Here is a 20,308-nt window from a genome sequence, read left to right as displayed (position 1 = left end):
GGAGGGTGTGGTTGTGTGATGTATCGGCTGTCCCGGTGTTGACTCCCACCGTAGACCTGATGAACATGGATTGAGGAGCTCAAGGGCAAACGCCACTGGACGTCCAAACAATCCGCTAAGTAGGTTTACTGATAAAACGAAAGGGAGTCTTATTCTATTCAAGAAGCTTAAAAGTCGCTATTTTTTAAAATCATTATCTGGACGTTAGAGTTAGACTATGTGCCTACGCAGTCCCATCCAGGTCACACAGGTGGTGCTTGCTCTAGGTATGACCGCTGAATAACAGTCCCCTGTAATCACACCATATTATACCCAAACTGCAGTGTACGTGAAAGCCATGTGCAGAGCATCAATTTCACGGCTTCACTTGCCAACACAGAAGGACAGAGATTGGTAGCAGGTGCTGGGTAAAACTTGCCAAAACAATATATTCCATTATTCGATTAGGGGCCCCGTCTGAACCTGCTAGGTCTGTTAATATTAGCACAATGAATTAAAAACGAATTAGGCGAGTTGGAAATAAAGGAACACGACACGTCGCGTGGCAAGTTTCAATGAGGAATGAGCTCGGGATTACGCGGCTCCCTTCAAATCAGGGAATTGATTGCATGATTATATGCGCTGGCTAAGCTTTCAAAGTGAGAGCCATATCTGACAGGGCTGAGCTGGATCCCACTGTGCCAGACAGGGTTTTACATTGTCCTTATTAGCTACAAACAGTGGGGGGAACTAGTGGCTTATGTATAGCAACAGACTGCCAGCAGGTTTTTCTTCCTTTGTTCTCTCATTCTCTTCTCGTCTCTACCTTTCTGTCTCTCACTTTCCCTGCACCTCGTCTGCCATACCCACTGACGTGCCACTTTTAAAAAAAGGACGTCCAATTAGCCCCTACTTCATTTTTGTGGGACAATGCGTTTGACCGCGCCTGAACCAAATCAGTCAATTTGCCATGGAAATTGCGCAGCAACTAATTACTGAATGAGAGACGGTTGATGGCAGAGAGAAGGGCGGGAAAAGTAACAGTGAGCTGTCAACAACAGAACAGACTCTTTCGCTGGCAGAGCATGGCAACGAAAGTTAGAATGTACTTTCTTGTGTGACAAGTCGGAGAATTTGAGGGGCCACTGAGGAGATGTAAGCGCTTCATTACTGCGGAGGAAGAACACCATGGCGGATTGGACGGAGATGCAGTTTTGCTGACGTCTTATAAGCCCGACCTTTGGGAGGAGCTATTAAAGCGAAAGTTACATGGACAGGAAGACGGCGGAAGTGAGGGGGAAAGGTTTTAATAGGGCACGAAGAGGATAGACGTGCATCTCTCCGCTGAACTGTGGAAAGTCAAGGTGAGAGGGCGGAGGAAGAGACAGATGTCAGCCACTGGAGCACAGTCATGTTTATGAGTCATTTGAAAGGGTCAGCGCATTTCTTCTGCCTAAGGGTAGCCTCAGTAATCTGTAAAGTGCACGGAGGAGTGTACACAAACTGCAAGGGAACAAAGAAGGGAGAGTCCTCTGCCAGATGACAGATGAGGGTACGCTGATATTCACATGGCCCCATTATAACATACACAAGCAAAGTCTGTTCAGTTTTCTGCATAAGTCACTCCTTACAAAAAATAAATACAGTTCCTTTTTCACTGTTTCCCCTTTCTATCAATTACATTGTTCAAAGTGATGTTAAAAAAAAACAACACATTTCTTATCAAATAATTATTCAGACAGCAGCTCAAATGAAAATATGACAGATTGCCTTCTGCTGTGACAGTGCCACATGGCACAGGCAAACACTGGTGCTCTCAGTGCTAATCACAACACTTTTATTCCATTACAACTGATGGAGCGGATCAAATCGCAAATTAATAAAAATCAATATTGTATCTGCAGCACGTGTGCATCGATTCAGCACACTCTTGAGTTTGCAATCTTGTCGGCTTACAGAGATAAGGAGAAGAAAGCAGTAATTTATCCTTAAAGAAAAGAGGCTCCCCAAGAAGACAGGGGGGGCAGTTGAGATTGGGGGAACAGGGGGAGCAAATAAAGGGTTTCTTTTTTTGGGGGGGGGGGGGGGGGGGGGGGGGTGCACTTAGAGGACAAGTAAGTGAGTGTGAGTGAAAGTCAGGGTGACTCGGAAGAAAAAGAGTATTAGGGAGAGCTTGTCAGAGGAATACAGAGTCCAGGCTCCATCACTGAAGGAGAGTTGGAGTCACGGGTGGCTGCTCCTCTTATTAAACACTCGAATCCTTCAGTCGGTTTAGAGAACTTGGTAAAGAGACTTGTATTGAAAGCCCATCCACGATTTAACTGTGTGGTGTGAAACCTTACCCCCTTGCCAATGTTGCTCCCCAACTATTGTCAGCAATTACCACCCAACCCAACGACATGAGGTTTCCATTGAGTATATGATTAATCATGTCAGAGATGTAGTTATAATAAATATAAGTGAGACACAGAAACTGTCTCTACGTGTGCCGTATTCCAGCCAAAAAGATCTGATTACTTCCTTTGGGAGCTAAAGAGATAGTCCAATGAGCTGTCACAAGCAAACTGCAATCGCAGCCCGTGATAAAATGATTCTCAAAATCCGTCTCCAGTGACCACTAGTAATTACTCTCAATATACAAATAAACGCCCACATGACTTCTGTAATGTTTATGCGCTGCCAGCAGATTTCTTTTTGTCCTACAATTGTTCTGGGCACAGTCCATAGTTGTGCTACACAAGGTGCATCCGTTTCCCTCCCTGGTGCAACTCTAATAAAAGTCCCCACTGTTACAGCAACAAAGCTGCCAGAAAACACTTTTTCAACAATAGAGGACAACTGTTCCATGTTTTGACTTGGCTTTTCCTAAGAGAAATGAGCAAATTATTAAAGAGACGCTGCGAGGTGGGTTGCTGAGTCAGACAACTGAATGGGAGTGCCATGAGTCCCATGGGTCTTAGATTCCCAGAAGACCAGAGGGCAATTACTTGGTGTCATCGGGATCGTGACAGGGCGGCCAAACCAGAATTTTTACATGGAGTCATAATATGTGACAAATAAGCCGCCAAAAGTCAATGAAATGGAATCTGAGAGGGGTTTTGCATGTAAAGAAAAAAATCACTTTGGAGCAATGAAGAATAAAAAAGTCACAACTGTGTTGAAGGGGTGGAAAGTGAGTAGTCAACGTTCAACGTTGTGGGACATCACGCTCTTGCAGGATTCCCTTAAGACGAGAGGTACACTGTGTCACTAGGACCAGGACAGACTAAGAAAACCAAGCCTCTTTTTTGGACATGGAACTAAAATGTGTGATTATGTTCACCTAATAAATTCAGAAAACTGATTCATGGCAAACACGAGAGCCTATCCAACAAGCTGGATCAGGAGAAAAATTATCAGGATTGAGCAAAACAATATTAAAATAAATCTCCCCGGTGTCCATTGTGGGCAATGACAATCATCTGACTATGGTCAAAGGGAGAAAAATTGCCCTCAAGAGTCATGCAGAGACAAAGAAAAACAACAACAAAAAACAAGCATATTCATATGCATTCATATTCCCTCGCTATTACCGTCATTAAGCTAGTGAAAAAAACAAACCGTGCACTTTGCCAGTTCTTAACACTGAGACATACAGTAATTTATGTTTGCTTCTACAGGGAAAACTACACGGTTGATTAAAGTTGTGTTACAGCCCATCAGGAGTACCTTTAGTTGGATCGGTGTTGGATATTGACACAGAGGAAGAAGATCCTACACTGGGTGGCTGAGATAGCAAAATTTACATACTGCAAACAGTCTGCTATAAAAGAGCCACCTGTCAGCACTGGATCACAGGTAGAGATGGTTTTCATTGCACGTACATGAAAGCTCCAGTCAGGCAGACAACTGAGGGAGCCATGTCAGGACATTGAATGTTAAAACGATGGTTTTGATCTGAATTATCAGAGTTCGCTTGGACCCAGCAGCTGTAAACTACAAGGATAAATGTCCAGGACAAAATATATTTTCCCTTTTCTATCATTTCTGAGCAAGCCACAGAATATGTAAGGATTTTGGCAGACAGATTTCCTTGGAGGTCCATATCAGAGGTCATTATAACACAATACCGAAGGTCATATGGCAATGTCCATTCCACTTCCTCTGGCCTCACCTGGACTTCCTCTTGTGTTCATCCTCCCCCCCCCCCCCCCCAACGATCATTCCAATCCCAGCTCAAATGTTTCCACCTCAAGTTATGTGCAGCCCGACTGTTTTTTTCCTTTTTATTTACTCCCCTCAGTTATTGCCTTTAGTCTGAACATTAACTAACAACATTGAGCTGAACTGAGCCGACAACAAGCATGTTTCATTTTGATGAAAGTCAACGGGCCTTTCTTGATGCTACGATAACAGAGACATGACTTGATCAGACACGATCCCTCAAAGATATTAAAACGCTGTGAACTGGGGGAGCTGATGGGAAGGTTGTGACAAGTACCAACTAAAAGTGAAACATAGCTTAAACTAAATCTGACTGAATACATAAACAGGTATGCAGTTTTTATTCTTCGTAGCATTTTGTTGACAACATCATTCCCACACAGCAGCATTATTCTGGGACACAGATCTACACCAGTCTCCTAATTATTTCCCTGTTGCATCACTTACATTGTATTTGACGCATCATTTTACCATTCTTACTTTATCCTCAGTAAATTACAAAACTAATATTCCACAGAAGATGCTCAAATGATGCCATATGGGATCATGAAAATGTAGAAAATGTTAATCCCTTGTCAATTTCAACAAGGATCTCAACAGCTGATAAACAGCATTGTGTCAGTGGGCAAACATGCTGTATTGTTTCTCACATGTAAATAACACTGCCAATACTATTTTTCCTGACCTCACGCAGGGTGTTATATTTTCCAGATAACAGGAATCATCACTCGTCTTCCACATCCGCTGCTCCAGTATAATCTGTCCTACTAGACTGGATGACACGTGTGAGGTATTGGAACGTTTGAACATTTCGGAACATCACTGGCATGCATGTTGATTGTGTTGTTGATGAGTCACCGCTGTGAAAAGGAACTGAGAATGGGTGGGAGCGTTGGCAGTTATTATTGTGAGAGTAGGAGAATGAAGGAATACGTACTGTAAGGGACACATTCATATTGGACTTCGAGATATTTGTAGGTCCCGGGACAAGGGTCAGGGAATACGTCTGGTCCAGCCACGACAGCACACTGCGTCCGGTTATTACATCTGAAAAAGGAGAAAAGGTCATTTCAATTTAGAAATATTGTCCATTATGCAGGAGCACATTAGTTCGATGTATAAGTCTGTGCTTAATGAAGCTAAAAAAAAATTATTCTGTAGCAGAAATTATGAAGATTGTGAAGCTGCGCTTTTTAGGAAAATGATTAATCCAATCTTGTTTCTTATATAATATAGTGTAGCTATGTCGCAGCCTTATGCTTAAATATACGTAATACAGCTGAAATGACAAAGTGAAAACTGAATGAAAGAAATGTTTGTAAATTAAAAAAAATTCCACATAGCTGCAATTTCACATAGACATAAGTATTCAGACCATTTGTGTACGACACAATACACCCATATTAAGGGAAGAGAATTGATGACACAGGTATAAAAGATGCTTTATTTGGGAAGATTTTTGTGGCATGTTTAATTTTGAGAGATTCTAAATTTGACCTTTCTTTTTAGGCTGAGACGTCACTGTCATGGTTAAATTCATCTGTCTGGTGAGGAATTGGAAGTCATGGATCTAGAACCAGGCTTTAACACCACATACAGATTACATTGTTATTGCTGCTTGATGGATGGTGGTGGTGCCGGTGATGGTGGTGGGGGGGTTGTTAGACACAATCAACTGAGTGCGAAATCAGCTTCAACGTGAAATGTAGGTCTTCATTAAAAAACACAATTACACTGCCGGTGGTGTTCTCATGTGCCATTTTGTTTTTGGCAGTCATCAATCAAAGACCCACTTCATATGCACAGAGCCTCTCGCCGCACATAATAGCAACACTTATCTCACAACATTAACTCTTAAACGTTTTGTCAAGTATTGATCTGTCTGTGCGCTGCATCTGTTTGCAAAATTGCAAAGGAACAGGAGGTGAAGGTTGGGCTGGTTTGCATTTCAGTACAGACTGTGTGTGAGTGTGTCTGAATGTGTGTGGTCTTAGTGAGGCCTGCCGCTGTAAGCTACAGTAGATCCCTGTCCATCAAATCTATACTCATTTATAGACTACCATTATCTTACAATACATAAAAGGTATTTATTCCCCAGCAAACCCGTTCACAGTGTAAGTCCTGTGAAGGTCAAGGCGGGGTCTGACACAATGATTCATACACCACAATTAAAGGATTCTCCAGACCTTAATTAACATTGATTGGCTGCCGACTAATCAATCGAACCAGTGAGGGACAAGCAAAAAAGAAGCCCATCTCATTTCAAGCCAACCTCGTAATGAGATATGGTCTGCCGATTCTCTCCAGAGCTGTATAGGTTCATGAACCCACCCCCTCCACACACCGCCACCCGACTCTCACCCTCTGCTGCTTTCTCACTCACTCACTCAGTCACCCTAGTCAACTGTCTGCGGCTTGTACTGGCCTATGAAGAGTTAATTCCCAAGCAGTAAATGCCAGTCAAATAAATAAGGGGGTCAGGCCCATGAAAGTGAGAAACAATTATAGAGGCAGCCTTCTCATCTCTGCACTCTTCCTTTTCACGACCATTTCTGCTCTATTCTGTTTAGGACTGGGGGGTTTTGTAATCAGCGGGTGAGAACACAAGTTAAGATTAAGTGTCACAGAGAATTAGGAGTGAGACGGATAGAAGAGATGTAACTCGCTAGAGTTTGGAGAAAAGACACAAACACTTACATGGACATGCGCACACGCACAAACACGCACAAACACACACAAACACACACACACACAGTGCACTTTTTAGCTTTGATCTACACAGCCGTGTTCCACTTTGTTACTGTAAACCATCAAAATGGACAAAAATCAATATATATTGGATGAAACAACACTGCCCTAGAAGTTAAGCCTGGACCAAATCTGGGATTTAAATCATACTTTGTTTGTACTTCCTCTTGAGAGATTAAACATCATAATGTGTATTTAATGTGGATTGCAAACTTAATCCCAGCCTTAACATCTATCTTAATCTATATTCAAAATCCCTTTTTTTATCACTGCTGTGCATTTTTACCTTTACACACACAGGCACAAATGATCTGATCTGTTTTTTGTTAGAGTCCTGAGGGCACCTACACATTGCAAGGGAATAAAATAAAGGGGGGGGGGGAATAATTACAATTAAATTTATTAAGCACAAATCAATGGCAGAGTAGGTGGGGGATCGATGGTGGGAGAGGCCGCCGGCACCACGTGCCACGACGACTTCACAATTACCAATTAGGGGGGTAATCAGGATTTCATCAGACACTTGGCTCTGACGGAGCCCTTTGAACTGGCAACGGGAGAGGGAAATGGATTCACTTTGACTGATGTATTCAGATATGTATGTGGTTTGCATATGCACTATAGGAGGAAATAGACACCAGGTGGTTAGATGATACTGCAGGCTTAATACTCTAACTGGCAGGAAGCTTAGGTTACATAAGCCAACCATTAAAAAAAAAGGATACACAAAAAGCCGTAATAGAGAAATTCTAGGTGTTATCAACTCTCTACTAGAAATCTAGTGACAGCAAATGACAAAGGATCACAGTGCCGTCTGGATACAACGCTCTATCAGAGCGGAGACTTAAAAAAGAGGACAAAATAACGCAATTTCGCAATATGACCACCAAACGGCCAATTTTTTTCCGCATTCTTCCTTATAGCTCATTTTTCCTCCTGTTTTCTCGTCTGCCGTTTGTTATAACTGGCAGATTAGAGCTCAGACTGCCAGCTGACGAGGGGAGATGTGGCACAAAGCACCAGGGTCCTATGTAAGCACAAACTGTAATCACTATAATCGCTGGCTGATCCCACTGCTGCCTCTGATGACAGTAAGTGGGTTCACTCCCCTCAGTCTGTTGACCACTAACACAGGACAGAAAAACATGAACGAATGAGTGAATGAATGGGTGCATAAATTAATCAACGACAAAAAAGATTAAGGAAAAAGTCTGAGATAGGAACAGTGCAGGTGCTGTCGAAGCTAGATAGATTTGTCCACACGAGTGAATAATATAAGTGTTGTGCACCACTGTTCCCTTTCAGAGCTCAAGTGATTTATATCATGAGGAAGATATCAACCAAGCGGAAGGTTCGCCAGCTTTTAAATGTTCAGGTGGTGGGGGAGGAAAAAAAGAAAAAAGCTATGCTGAGTATGGTTCCAACATGCTAAACGCTTCCAGTGATTTTCCATAGAATCCATTTGAAAGAAGTTTGCCTGAAGTAAGTCAAATGACAACGGAGACGCTTCAGCTGGCATTCTACATCGACGTGACATTGCTGGAGTTTGTCCACAGTTTGATTATGTCTGATGAAACTGTCCCTGTCAGGGAGGACTGCAAACTCTCCATTTGCTTTCAGTTAAAAAGAGCAAACACATCTAAACTGACTCACCTCCAAGAAAATCCCACATTGGTTTTCTGTTCTTGTGTTAAGAAGAGAAAAATATGCTCAAGGTGCTTTAGGGACTGAGAGTGTGTGCAAAGACAAAGTGCTTGTTGGTAGTTTTTTTGTATTATGTGAACACTGTACTGTACCGGGCTTTGCCCACACTTGTAAGAGTTTGAATATGAGAGAAAGGAAGGGATCGAAGAGTGTGTGTGTGGGGGGGGTGACGGACGTGTCAATATCCACATCCCTCTGTTGGGACCCATTACGCTTTAGTGATGGTCTTCGCCGCCCACAGTCAAATTCATTCATTATCTTTCCCAGCTGCACGCCACAGCATCCATCTTTTCTCATTCAGCCTGTCTCCTGGTGCAGCATAAAAAAAAATTAAATCTTTGAAAACCCCATGAATCATGGAATGTTGTTCACACAGAGAAGCTCATTAAGACACCATGTCTCAAGTTTTCTGTTATGGAGTTGCTACAAAATGCAGAATAATATTCTTAGTCAGGATGTCCAATTATTTGAAGTTTCTTTGAAGATATCCCAAGTTGAGATCATCAAATAAACTAACAACCATGCTAATGCTCTCTTAGTGCATGGAAGGGTTTGCAGAGTGTGTGGTTGAATTAAACGAAATCACTCTGATTTTCAGAACTCCTCCTGTAAGCACTGTGGATCAGCACTTAAGATGCGAAAGAGAGTGGCATAGTGTTGGGAAATACCACAGCAAAATTCATTGGTACCAGGCTATGTTGCATGATATGCCAGTCAGCAGGAAAGACTAAGTCAGTCAATTATATAAAATATATATCATAATCTTCTATTCTAAGAAAATTTTAATCCAAAGCCAGCAACTGAGAATTAACTGTGAATACAGTCCAACAGTAGTAAGTATGCTTTCATAAGAATATGTGAATCATCACAGAATAAATCACATATCTCCACATGAAATCAATCGGATCATTCCAACGGATTATATCAGAAGTTGTACACATCATATGGGTTTTGTACATATGCGTACGGGATTGTACAGGATTTTATTTTTACTGCAGAATAGTTGCAGTATGAAGTGCGAAACATGTTTTGCATGTACAAATCTTGATAGAATAATTTGTGTATTTGTCAAATGCTCAATATTTTTTTGTGGATATGATTTTACACAAGTCCAAAAATCACTTCCACGTTATGTCATTACTGACAAATTCTGTGTTTATTCTAAAGCCACAGTTTGTTTCCAAAACACCAGCAGAGCTGCCAAAATGCAGATTGAAAAGCAGGAGAGGACGATGGCGCATTAATGTACACAGCATAAATACAGAGGCCAGGTGTGGGCGTGGAGGATGAAGTGAATCACTGAAGGTGCTCACTGTTCTCAAATACATCAGCTCAAACACCACTACACTAACACGGACGACAAGCATTTACACGCAAACGCATGCACGCACCTACACATTCAGCACAAGACCAATCTATGTGAACAACCACAGATGATGGAGACAAGTCAATTCAAGATTGCTGCATTGCCGGGTGTCATTAGCATCATGCAAAAAAAACTTTAGAAAAACATCAAGCTCTGAGAGTCTGTTTGCACGAACACTATCAGTGACAAAACATCAGACGTATTCCTTTTTTACAGGATTAGCTGTGTGGATCGAAGCAGAAATGAATAGAGCACCGAGTGACTGTTCAGTAAAGGGAAGATGTGCTGGAGCTTCAGTATATGAGTGACCTTTATCAGGTTCTATTAAGTATGGAATAAGAGTTTCATTAGGGGTGGTCAAAGAAGGTCAGGACAAACCATCTCTGATGAACTACTTCCACTGCTTACATAAATTCAATGCTATTTTTTTTTTTAAAAGAGCATCTTGTGCTCATTTCTTCCCAACTGACAAGCATAATCCCTCTTAGCCATTCACACAGATTAGTAGCTTTCATAAGACTTTACATCACACAGTTTTCCCTCTCTAATATTGTATTTGGAAGATAAGCCGCACTTCATCCCCATGCAACAACAAGCTTAGACAAATACAGTGGCACCAAGGCACTACAACTCTGGAAGGAAAGAGATGATTAACTGGAACACAGAGTATTTTTTAAAAAGTCTGAGTTAATTTTTGAGAATTTATGGATAGAGGTGAGATATGGAGTCACCTGTCAGGCCCTTTATTGGCTGTAGTCCAAGAGTCTAAAGTGAAGAATAAGCTCAGCTTGACAAACACATGCTTTTGCTGTTTCATCGTGTATTTGCACGAGTGGGCACTTTCACTGCGATGACAAAAATAATATTGTGTGACTCGGAGGAGAGATTGGGTTTGTTTATGGCTCACAATGATGGATGAGAGAAATATCCCCAATGGTCACATTGTCTTTCCATTATTTGTTCTATCTGTACATTTTCCTGACTTAATGCTACACCGAGGAGATATACTGCCTCACAATGTATCTACAGAACTATTTATTACCACTTAGTGTTTTTTTTTAAAACACTTTGTCTCCTAAACACCTGCATTTGATAATATGTTTATATTTTACAATTACACAACATGAAAACACTGATGTCCATGTAGTAGTGGTCACTTAAAGTTAAAGATGCCAGTACTTTGTCATCCAGCAATTGTTAGAACTGGAATGCAGCACAGCAAAACCATACCTTGTTTTTTATATGTTCATATGTATATTTCATGTTATTTAATATATTTTAAGTACACATCAACTTAAGTTCTTATCATTCTTTCAAATACTGGTCAGAGAATCTGACATTAATATTAAACAATAATTACTGATATGAAATAATCACAAAAGGAACCATGTAAGATACCAATCTACTATTGCTTTATTGCTGTACAGACACACACACACAACACACACACAAAAAACCCCATCTATATTGTTCATTTTCACTCATGTCAGTTGCAAGACAGTTTTGTCTTTTGGAAGAGAGAAAAGAAAATCAGAAGGAAAAACTGAGATCTAGTTGCACAGACTTTTCTGGTCTGCTACTTTGTCAGACAACACACGGTTTCGAGGTCAGGGGTATCACCTCAGGGGATGCACCCCCCCACCCCCATCCCCTCATGAGCATTGCCTCTGAGAAGGAATTTATTTACCTTAGGTTGCCTGCTACTCTCAGACAGATTTCTAAACCATGAGTTCCCTTTTGGTCGGTACACTCAGTGCAGATTTCTTTCAACAAGCCTGTCAAGGCCAATGAGACTGTTGCAGACACTGGAGGCCCCGCCCTCCCTAAGGAGTATAAGAGATGCTACACAGTCTCATCTCCTCAATTCCTCCTGTGAACGAAACACTGCTGGTTTACCTGGAACTTCAACCAAATGAATCAACCAGTAAAACCACTTTTCCAAGTATGCAGTGCTGGTTCTCCGCTTTCCAGTTCAAGGAAAATTTTGCTACAGGATTAGGAATTGGAGAATTGCAAGAGCTGCAAGAGGCACTAGCGGCTGAGGGTTGTTGGATGACGTCCGCAGGACAGCTGACTCTACCCTTCAGCTGTCTAGCACCCTGGCTGTAGTGGATCTTGGGTAAATGCATTGGCGTTTCTAATGTGTTGTACCGACTGTACCAACCGGGAAGGGAACTTGTGTACTTAACCAATGTTCCTCGAGGGAGGGAAACGAGGTACAACACGGGTCAGCCTGTACCCGCCTAGGGGCTCCATGAAGTGTAGGGTAGATTGAAGAGATGAGTCTGCAGCATCTCTTATACTCCTCAGGGAGGGTGGGGCCTCCCACGCCTGGAATAGTCTCATTGGCCTTGATAGGCTTGTTGAGTGAAATCCTGCAGTTGGACTCTTGAGGAAAAAATCCCTGAACTAATGTGTTGTACCTTGTTTCCCTCAGCGAATATATATTATATGTATAACCCCCATATATATCAAGAGAGCAGAGAGATTTGAATTGACAGTAATAAGGTTGATGAACAGATGTTTTGGAGGAACTATCCTAGCTCCTATATTACATTTAAATCAAAATGGACACAATGTCTTATGAAATGTTTAGTTACTCAACACATCTTACTGTGCTTTGGAATAACTAATACATCACAAGCACTTTGACCTGTTTATTTGCCCGATATTGCGACACCAATGACGACTGTTAAATCCTAAAACTCCTGAATCTCAGGAATTCAAACCTCAAACGTTTAAACCTCAGAATTTTAAAACTATAACCTGAGCTCCTCAGATGATGTTTACTTCATATTTAGTTCACCCAACTTCTTTTTTTCTGTTTGCAAAAACATTTAAATATGCTTTATTGTATTTATAAAAGCACTGTTACAATGTTTTTTTTGCAGGAATTCTGAATAAGAGTCCCGGGCTTCTTATTTCTGAAGGAGTAGTAATCCAGCTGCAGACAGATCAAACTTGCTCAGCTAGCCTCTTTGAAATTAATCCATCTCTTTTGGTGCCACAACAGGTATTAGGTGATGCAATTTCTCTCTCCACCTGAAAGGTCAATCCGTGATTCTGCACAAGCTGTAGAGATCTATCTGGCTGTGTGCACCAAAATTCCATTAAAGTATAATTTTGGCACATGCTGGGGAGTGCCAGGGGAGTAAGATGCTTCCAGATTCAACATTAGGAAAAGAGAATTATTGACCCGAATAAATCCAGTAAAATTACTTTCATAAGGAAAGTATAGTTGGAGTTTATACTGCAAGGGTAATGTTTAAATTCTACAATGAAATACTGTAATGAAAATCTGCAATAATGATAATTAATTCAGATGAATGTTAGAGTTCATAATGCTGAAGTTTTATTTTATTCTTCCACACAGTTGTAATATGCAAACTATCTTTTGAAGACAATAGACATGACATGAATTCATACATGCATTCACATGCACAGCTTAATTCTGCTTTCAAGGCATGGGTCACAGTGAGCGGTCTTTTGGAGCACAGACATGAATGTCTATCTCACAAGGGAAAAGATAAACTTGGCAAAATAATCCTCAGCCATTTCTGGGGACTCTCATCCTGAAAAGCGTGCAGCTCAAAAAAGAGCAAAGAACAATGTTTTGTTTAAACTTGATAGTGATTCCAGGTTCTGCCAATATTAGTTCACATATTGCTCTCAGACACTCACACAGAACCACAGCCTTGTAGCTACAGTGGAAATTCTAATAAATAATGCATTATCCACTTTTTTTTTTCTTTGTTTCATCCTGCGAATGAACTGAATCTGCCTAAAACTAATGTTTATTGAAATAACAGTTTCTGCACAGATATCTGCTGTTATTATCATCATTCAATTTACACTGGAGATTATTAGATAAATGGCTAGAAAGCGGGGGTATGTAAATTATGTCATCATAAAAGCAGACATATGATTTACATGATGCAATAGCTATGACAGTTACTAATTAAAACACCAGCTCAAGTATTGTCATCATTTTCCGACTGCCCTCATTTAAAACAAGGCTACAGGGAATTATGCCACGGAGGAAAGACAACTCAACATACACACTTTGACAGTCCAGAAGATACCATATTCTGTATTGTTTGATCATTTCCCATGAGGATGCTGTTTCCTTCAGTTCTGATCAGTAAGTAACTGAAGTACTGTAGTATGTTATTGTCTCAGAAGCTTTTACATCGAATGTAATTCATATGCATGAAGTTATTAGAAGCAGCACGTATTATTATTTTGAAAGGTCATCACTGAGTCAAAAGAGATCAAAACTATATCTATTTGCAGAAGCTTCAGGGGGAAGAAGTTAATTAGGACATGTTTAGAAATCTTTTGTTTTGAGAAGAACAGGCATCGATTGGAACAAATGTGTTCTCTTACAGGCATCCACACCATGACAACTAACCTGCTGACACTGATAGTCATTTCACAAGGCTAATAATACTCTCAACCATATCTCTTCCATTAAAATTAGTAGTAAGTGAAAAATTTCAACATCTGTCACTGTCAAAAACAAGAAGCATCTAATCTCCGGGTATGTATATGTAAATCATAACGCCCACAGTGTCTCTTCAGGTGACTGTCTGGAGGCAGAAGGGAGGATTGAAATGTGCAATAACTTCACGAATCGATTTGTTTGGTGGGTGAAGCTTATTCACCGGGGCCTGCCCGTCTAAAGATTTACGATTTCCAGGATGAATTTTCCCATTCTTGCCGACAAATAATGCTGCTCCCTATCATCCGGGTGACGCTTGATTTATCTTCCGGCAAAGGCCCCTGGGACTTTCAGCCTGTAGACCCATTTTAGGCTAAGCCTCATTCCAGGGGGGATGTGTAAAAGTGAGGATTGGGTAACATTTTCCTTTTACAACAAGTCACATGAATATTAATGTGTCATATATTGAAAAAGAAAAAAAGATTATTTGACATGCAAGATGTGAGGAAATAATTTGAATGAGTGTGGCTGTATGCACACACGTGTGCATCAGTGGATATATTTAAATTGTGCATGTGTGAGCGCTAGGATCTCTGCAAGCAGGCTAGTGCCTATACAGACATTAACATCCATTCATAGACTCAATAAGCTCTTTCTATAGCATGAAGAAATCCATTCTAAAAAAACTGAGTGACAGGTCTCATTGAACTGCTGACAAGGGTTAGCCTTTTGAACCCGTCCTGCTGAGATTCTGAGCCCATCTCAAGAGCATCTCTGCGAGCGCCAGATTTTTTGGCCAGATACCCAGTGGTGCCACTGTTGTGCTGGCCTTCACACGGACGGATGGGGTATAAAAAAACGGAGAGGCAGAAATGCCACTGGTTTGACTTTCCAAGGCATCAAGTGCTGTTTGTTACACAAAAGAGGGACGACTGCTGCTGGTTCAAGTCAAAGCAGTGCTTTAGGGAGCTTATGTGGCTGCAGGCACTGCAGAGCAGCAACAAAGAGATTCTAATCCTTTGCTTGGACTGTCATTCAATCTATATTTAAGAAAATGGGGGGGGGGGGAGGGGGGGTCTGAGCTTTGTCTGCAAAAAGAATGCAAAAGTACTCATACCAACACCAGAACAGAAGAGCATTCAATTCACTGTATTTATGATCTTCACACAAAATCAATAGGCACACACTATCACTAATCCCCACCACCACCTCTCTCTTACTTTTTGAAGCGCACGCACACCAAGGCCTGCCTTTAAGCACAGATTTTTCATTTTCAGTCCCTGTCACCATGGTAACTCCCAATGTCCAACTTGGGCCAGTATGTGCTTCCAGCACTTTCCTTCTTCAAAGACCCTTTTTCAAAGACTAAAAATTGCATTTCTTCTCGAATGGCCATCCGTAGCGCTGAGCTTCTACGAGGCTGTTTAGCTGCTAATTACCTCGTATCACAAAGAGACAAACAGGTGCCTCTAATAACAAAATCCGCTCTATACAAGCCACGAGGTTTCCAAATAAATACGTTACTCGGTACAGCTGCTGCATCGTAATCCTTCCAGTGAAATAATGACAGAACAGAATGAGAATGTCTAAGCATGACCTTGCAGGTTTTTAAACTGCCATTTCAATAACCCAATGTTTACGGTGTTCAACCTCTTTGTACATTCAAAATGGCCACCTTTGTTGCCACGAGGTTGAGTGTCTTGGCAGAGCCACTTGAGCGACAATCAAATATTCCTGTGTTGACCGATCGATGAGAGCCACCCCCTGACCTTCCTCATTCACATCTCAATAATGAAAGATGAGCAGGGGTTATGAGTAACCTTAGTGTTCGATACAGGAGGGGTCAGGCGTCGATAGCTCGGCAAGGGTCCAAACCTGCATTGGCATGCGTGAAATCACCACAGGTCTGAAGGAATTGTCCTGAAAGAAGCATGGGTGGGATTAAAAGCTTGGGCTTGACTGAAGTCTCCTGTCTCCTCGGTGTCAATATACTCAGGGCGCTGTCAGTCACAACTTAAGTCTGAGAGGAAAGTAATTTACTGGCCCATGAAGGCACAGAGGTCTGAGTCATTACAAGATGTATCAGTTATGTTGATTGCAGGAGGGCAGCAGCAGGGAAGTACAAATTGAGCAGGTTAACCTATTTAAAATTTGCAAGGAGTTTATTTTTGCAATGTACCCATGTGCAGTAGATCACTGGATGACTTTGATATTGAGGAACTCGCAAGCTGTGATGACTGTCAGACAGGTTTTGGAGTTATCCTATGATTTCTACCAGGACTTCTCTATTTTTTTTTACATGGGATGGACATTGGAGATAATGATGTCCTGAAGACGACTAAGTCATGATAAGTCAAAAAATGAGTGTATCATGTCTGTGTTGAAAAAAGAGACAATAGTGAAAAATGCACTTTACAAGTTCAGTACAAGAAAATTATTATTATGATTATTATTAATAATCATAATGTCAATAACAAACACAGGTATTGTTTAAATGTTCAGTTGATTTTAAAGTTTTACTTTTAAGTTTTAAAATGTGGAAACACTACAGGCTCTTTACCTTCATAATGTCTTCCTCTTGAGCTGTGATTCAGGAGCCCTATTTCATGAACACTCGGGGTGACTGCTTCAGATTTATGCGTAGTTTTCCTTTGACAGACCAGGAGTGCAAGTGAGGTGAACAAAGACTGAACAAGAAGTACAAAGACTGATATAGTTCCGTCCCTTTCCTGTACTAGTAGAGGTGACAAGGCGTTCCTTGAATTTCACCCCACGCAGCACCACTGTCCAATTGAATTTGTCAAGGCAAGCCAAGACGTTTAACTGTCTTTTAACTTCCCTCCAATACCAACAGGTCTCCTGAGATGCAGCCTGCAGAGCAGGGAGTCTCATTCTGGTGGAAAACAAAGTCTAGAGCGTGTCATCCTGTCTGTTTCTGCTCGGCGTGTTTCCCAAATCCGGTATGTATTTGGTGTCACTGTCTTTTTGTAGCAGAAAATGTATTGCTAAACACTCTCTCAGGTCTGTCTCAAAAGCAGGATTACTGGGTAGGCAAGCTAACTTTGGGACTAACCTTCACAGTTTCCCACAAAGACATCTCAAGTTGAAACGAAGCTCTGTTTCCTTGGTTCCTAATGCTGCATACAAAAACCTCTAAGGAACTATTTTGGTACATGGATATATATGCCACCACCCACCTCCTCACCAATCGATTGGAATGAAAACATCTACGGGTGTGCAATAGGGACAAAAATATTGCATTCAAGGAGTTAAGAGTGCAGTTTGCAATAGACAACCATTTAATACATAAGTAAAATATTTGCATTTGTTTTACAATGAGTTTTCTATATAGGCTACAAAAAAAACAGGTCAATTAAAGAAATAGTGGTTAGCTACTTTAAGCAATTTGTATTTATTAGTTAGCTGTATTCTTTCTACAGTATTCCTAACAGTGATTGGTTCGGTGTTTTTCAAACTGGCGTACATGCGTGCAATGACCTCAACAGAATGGGCGGCAAAAAATACTATAGAATCCAGATTTCTATTATGTATCCTATACGACTTTATGCACAAAATGTGTTACAAGTCAGGTATTTGTTTTTCTTGTATTCACTTATAAACTATACTTATAAATGCCTAAATGATTTCAGCTCCTTAAGAAAAAGGCAGCTCTATTCATAACCAATCCAGTAATACCACTATACTGCTTTTATTATTTACATTTTGCATTGTTTTTTGATTTTTATATTCCAGTTGTGTGTTTGTATCTTAAGTCTTTTACTTTGCTGATCTTTATTATTTAATGCTACTGCAGCAAACTAATTTCCCAATTGGAATCAACAATTCCATCATTTCTATCATCTTTTATTAAATACACTGACAGCAGGTCATTGGCTTTGCTACAGCTCTGAGCTCTTTCATGTTGAGTTGCATCATAAGGAAGGCCTAAGGTGTAACAGCAAAGGAAGCTATTGGGATATATCCAACAGCAGTGGCCCAAAAGACAGCTCTTTAAAGTTTGATGTCAAACCAAGATCCTTGGGAAAGTAAATTCAAATTCTGATCTCGTAACTAATCAAACCACCGCAGATTGGGGTTTGAAGTTGCAGGCCTTGTAAGCAACAGTATCAGGATGTTAAGCAAATTCTATCAGCTTTACAAGGTGACATGAGTAACTTGATTGTACGGCAACAGGATCGGCAGGCAAAAAGGGACCAGAGAGCAGATGAAACATCTTTTAACTCTGCTAGATCCCGACCCGTCATTCTCCAACTGTGAAAACAGTAGCTCTGTCTCACTTCCTTTCCTCCTAAACTTTCTATGTATCCCTCTGCCTCCTAACCAAACTTAGTTGTGGCTCCTATGACATAGATTACAGCTGAAGGTTTTAATTTCATTAAGCATAATTAGTTGTTTGAGCCAAAAAGACACGTAAAGGAAAGTCTGCTGCTGAATTGGTGGGGGCAAAATGTTACCCTCCATCTATGATATAATACAGAATAATTCAAGACAAATTTATGACTCTGGAGGACTTTGCCAAAATTAAGTTGTGCAAGCCTCAACACTTACAATGGGTCTATAGAAGGTATGAGCAGGCTTTTTAAACCACCCTCCAAAGAAAGGAGAAGAAATCCAAATGAGGCACTGAGGTTTTTAAGGTGAATATCCATATATCCTCAGTCGATCTCTTTGGAAGTTTAAGATTACTCCTGTTGGCTCCACCATTTCATGGTCTCTTCATGAAAATTACAATTTGAACACCGTAATTTAATTGAAACTTTGTCCTCAACTTAAAAATGACCAACCTGCTTGAAAATATTAACTTATCCTAAATAGGAATTATCTGATAAAATATAGGTCAAATAATCAGTTGACAAAGAAATATGAATGCAAGTATATATCAGCCATTTGTTAAGGATAGATTTGCCCTGACCCATGTTGTCAGACGAAATTTTTGCAGTGGTATTGAAGTGTTCAAGCATGTGAGCAAGCTTCGACATTGAAATGCAGTTAGGGGTTTGCCTGCCGCAATTCTTCTTAAAAATCCAATAAACACTCAGTCTAGAATAGCATTGCTACATCACTGCATCACATTCAATTGCACTGCAATGAGCATGCTCCTGAGTTTATTAGGCCCATGTCTGCACCTACAAAAGACATTGTCTTGCATTATAAAAGGTGCTTTTGTACACGTACTAAAGTGAATGTTGAGTGGGCAGCACAACAAGTTATGCTTCTTTATGGTCTAGCATTACTCTGTGGCATCTAAGAGCACTTTCCTTAAAATTACCCAATACTAAGGAACAACCACGGTCCAGTGGTTGAGTGGCCATTGATGGAATTAAGGCTCATGAATAAGAATGCGGCGCAGGGCGAGTGAGAGCTCTCCCACTGTGTAATATTGACATGCTCCCTGGTCAGAAAATAGCCTGGTATAATTAGCTTTCACAAGCAAGTGTGGGGCCAGCGGGAGAGGCCACTCTAGACAGACAAAGCCCCTCGAAAGGAACGTGTGTGCCACTGAATATGAGTGAATGCTAGGCCGAAGTGGAGGGACAATCGGTCAGGGTTAATGAAAGACAGATCTTTCATCAAAACAGTTTACTGCCTCAAAACATCTCTCTGATACACTTGGCTTTGAGATTAACTGCTCTCCGGAATATATGCTGTTGAATGCTGTTCCCAGGCAGAATTTAAACCACACTTGCTGATGCTAAAAGGATTTTGGCGGTAAGGTGGCAACCACCTCACACTCTCTTTCTATTCATCGGTGGAATCACTCTTAAATAGAGATTCATTTCTATGGAGCTTTGAGATGCTTGGATGAATGGGGAAGGCCAGGCAGTACTCAAGGCTAAGAAAGAGGC

General features: G+C 40.9%; 1 protein-coding gene across 20 annotated transcripts in view; it reads right to left on the bottom strand.

Moving 5' to 3' along the window:
- LOC118288653 (adhesion G protein-coupled receptor L3-like) overlaps positions 1-20,308 on the bottom strand; it is a 192,960-nt gene that overhangs the window by 88,766 nt on the left and 83,886 nt on the right. For all 20 annotated transcript variants that reach the window (XM_035615117.2, XM_035615134.2, XM_035615195.2 and 17 more), the window contains exon 5: positions 5,120-5,229. In XM_035615117.2, coding sequence (XP_035471010.1) covers positions 5,120-5,229 — 110 coding nt within the window. The remainder of the gene's footprint in view (positions 1-5,119; positions 5,230-20,308) is intronic.

This window comes from Scophthalmus maximus, chromosome 12 (genome assembly GCF_022379125.1).
Source record: "Scophthalmus maximus strain ysfricsl-2021 chromosome 12, ASM2237912v1, whole genome shotgun sequence".
Classification (NCBI taxonomy): domain Eukaryota; kingdom Metazoa; phylum Chordata; class Actinopteri; order Pleuronectiformes; family Scophthalmidae; genus Scophthalmus; species Scophthalmus maximus.
Note: the sequence above shows the minus strand (reverse complement) of the source record. Positions and strands in the feature narration are given on the sequence as shown.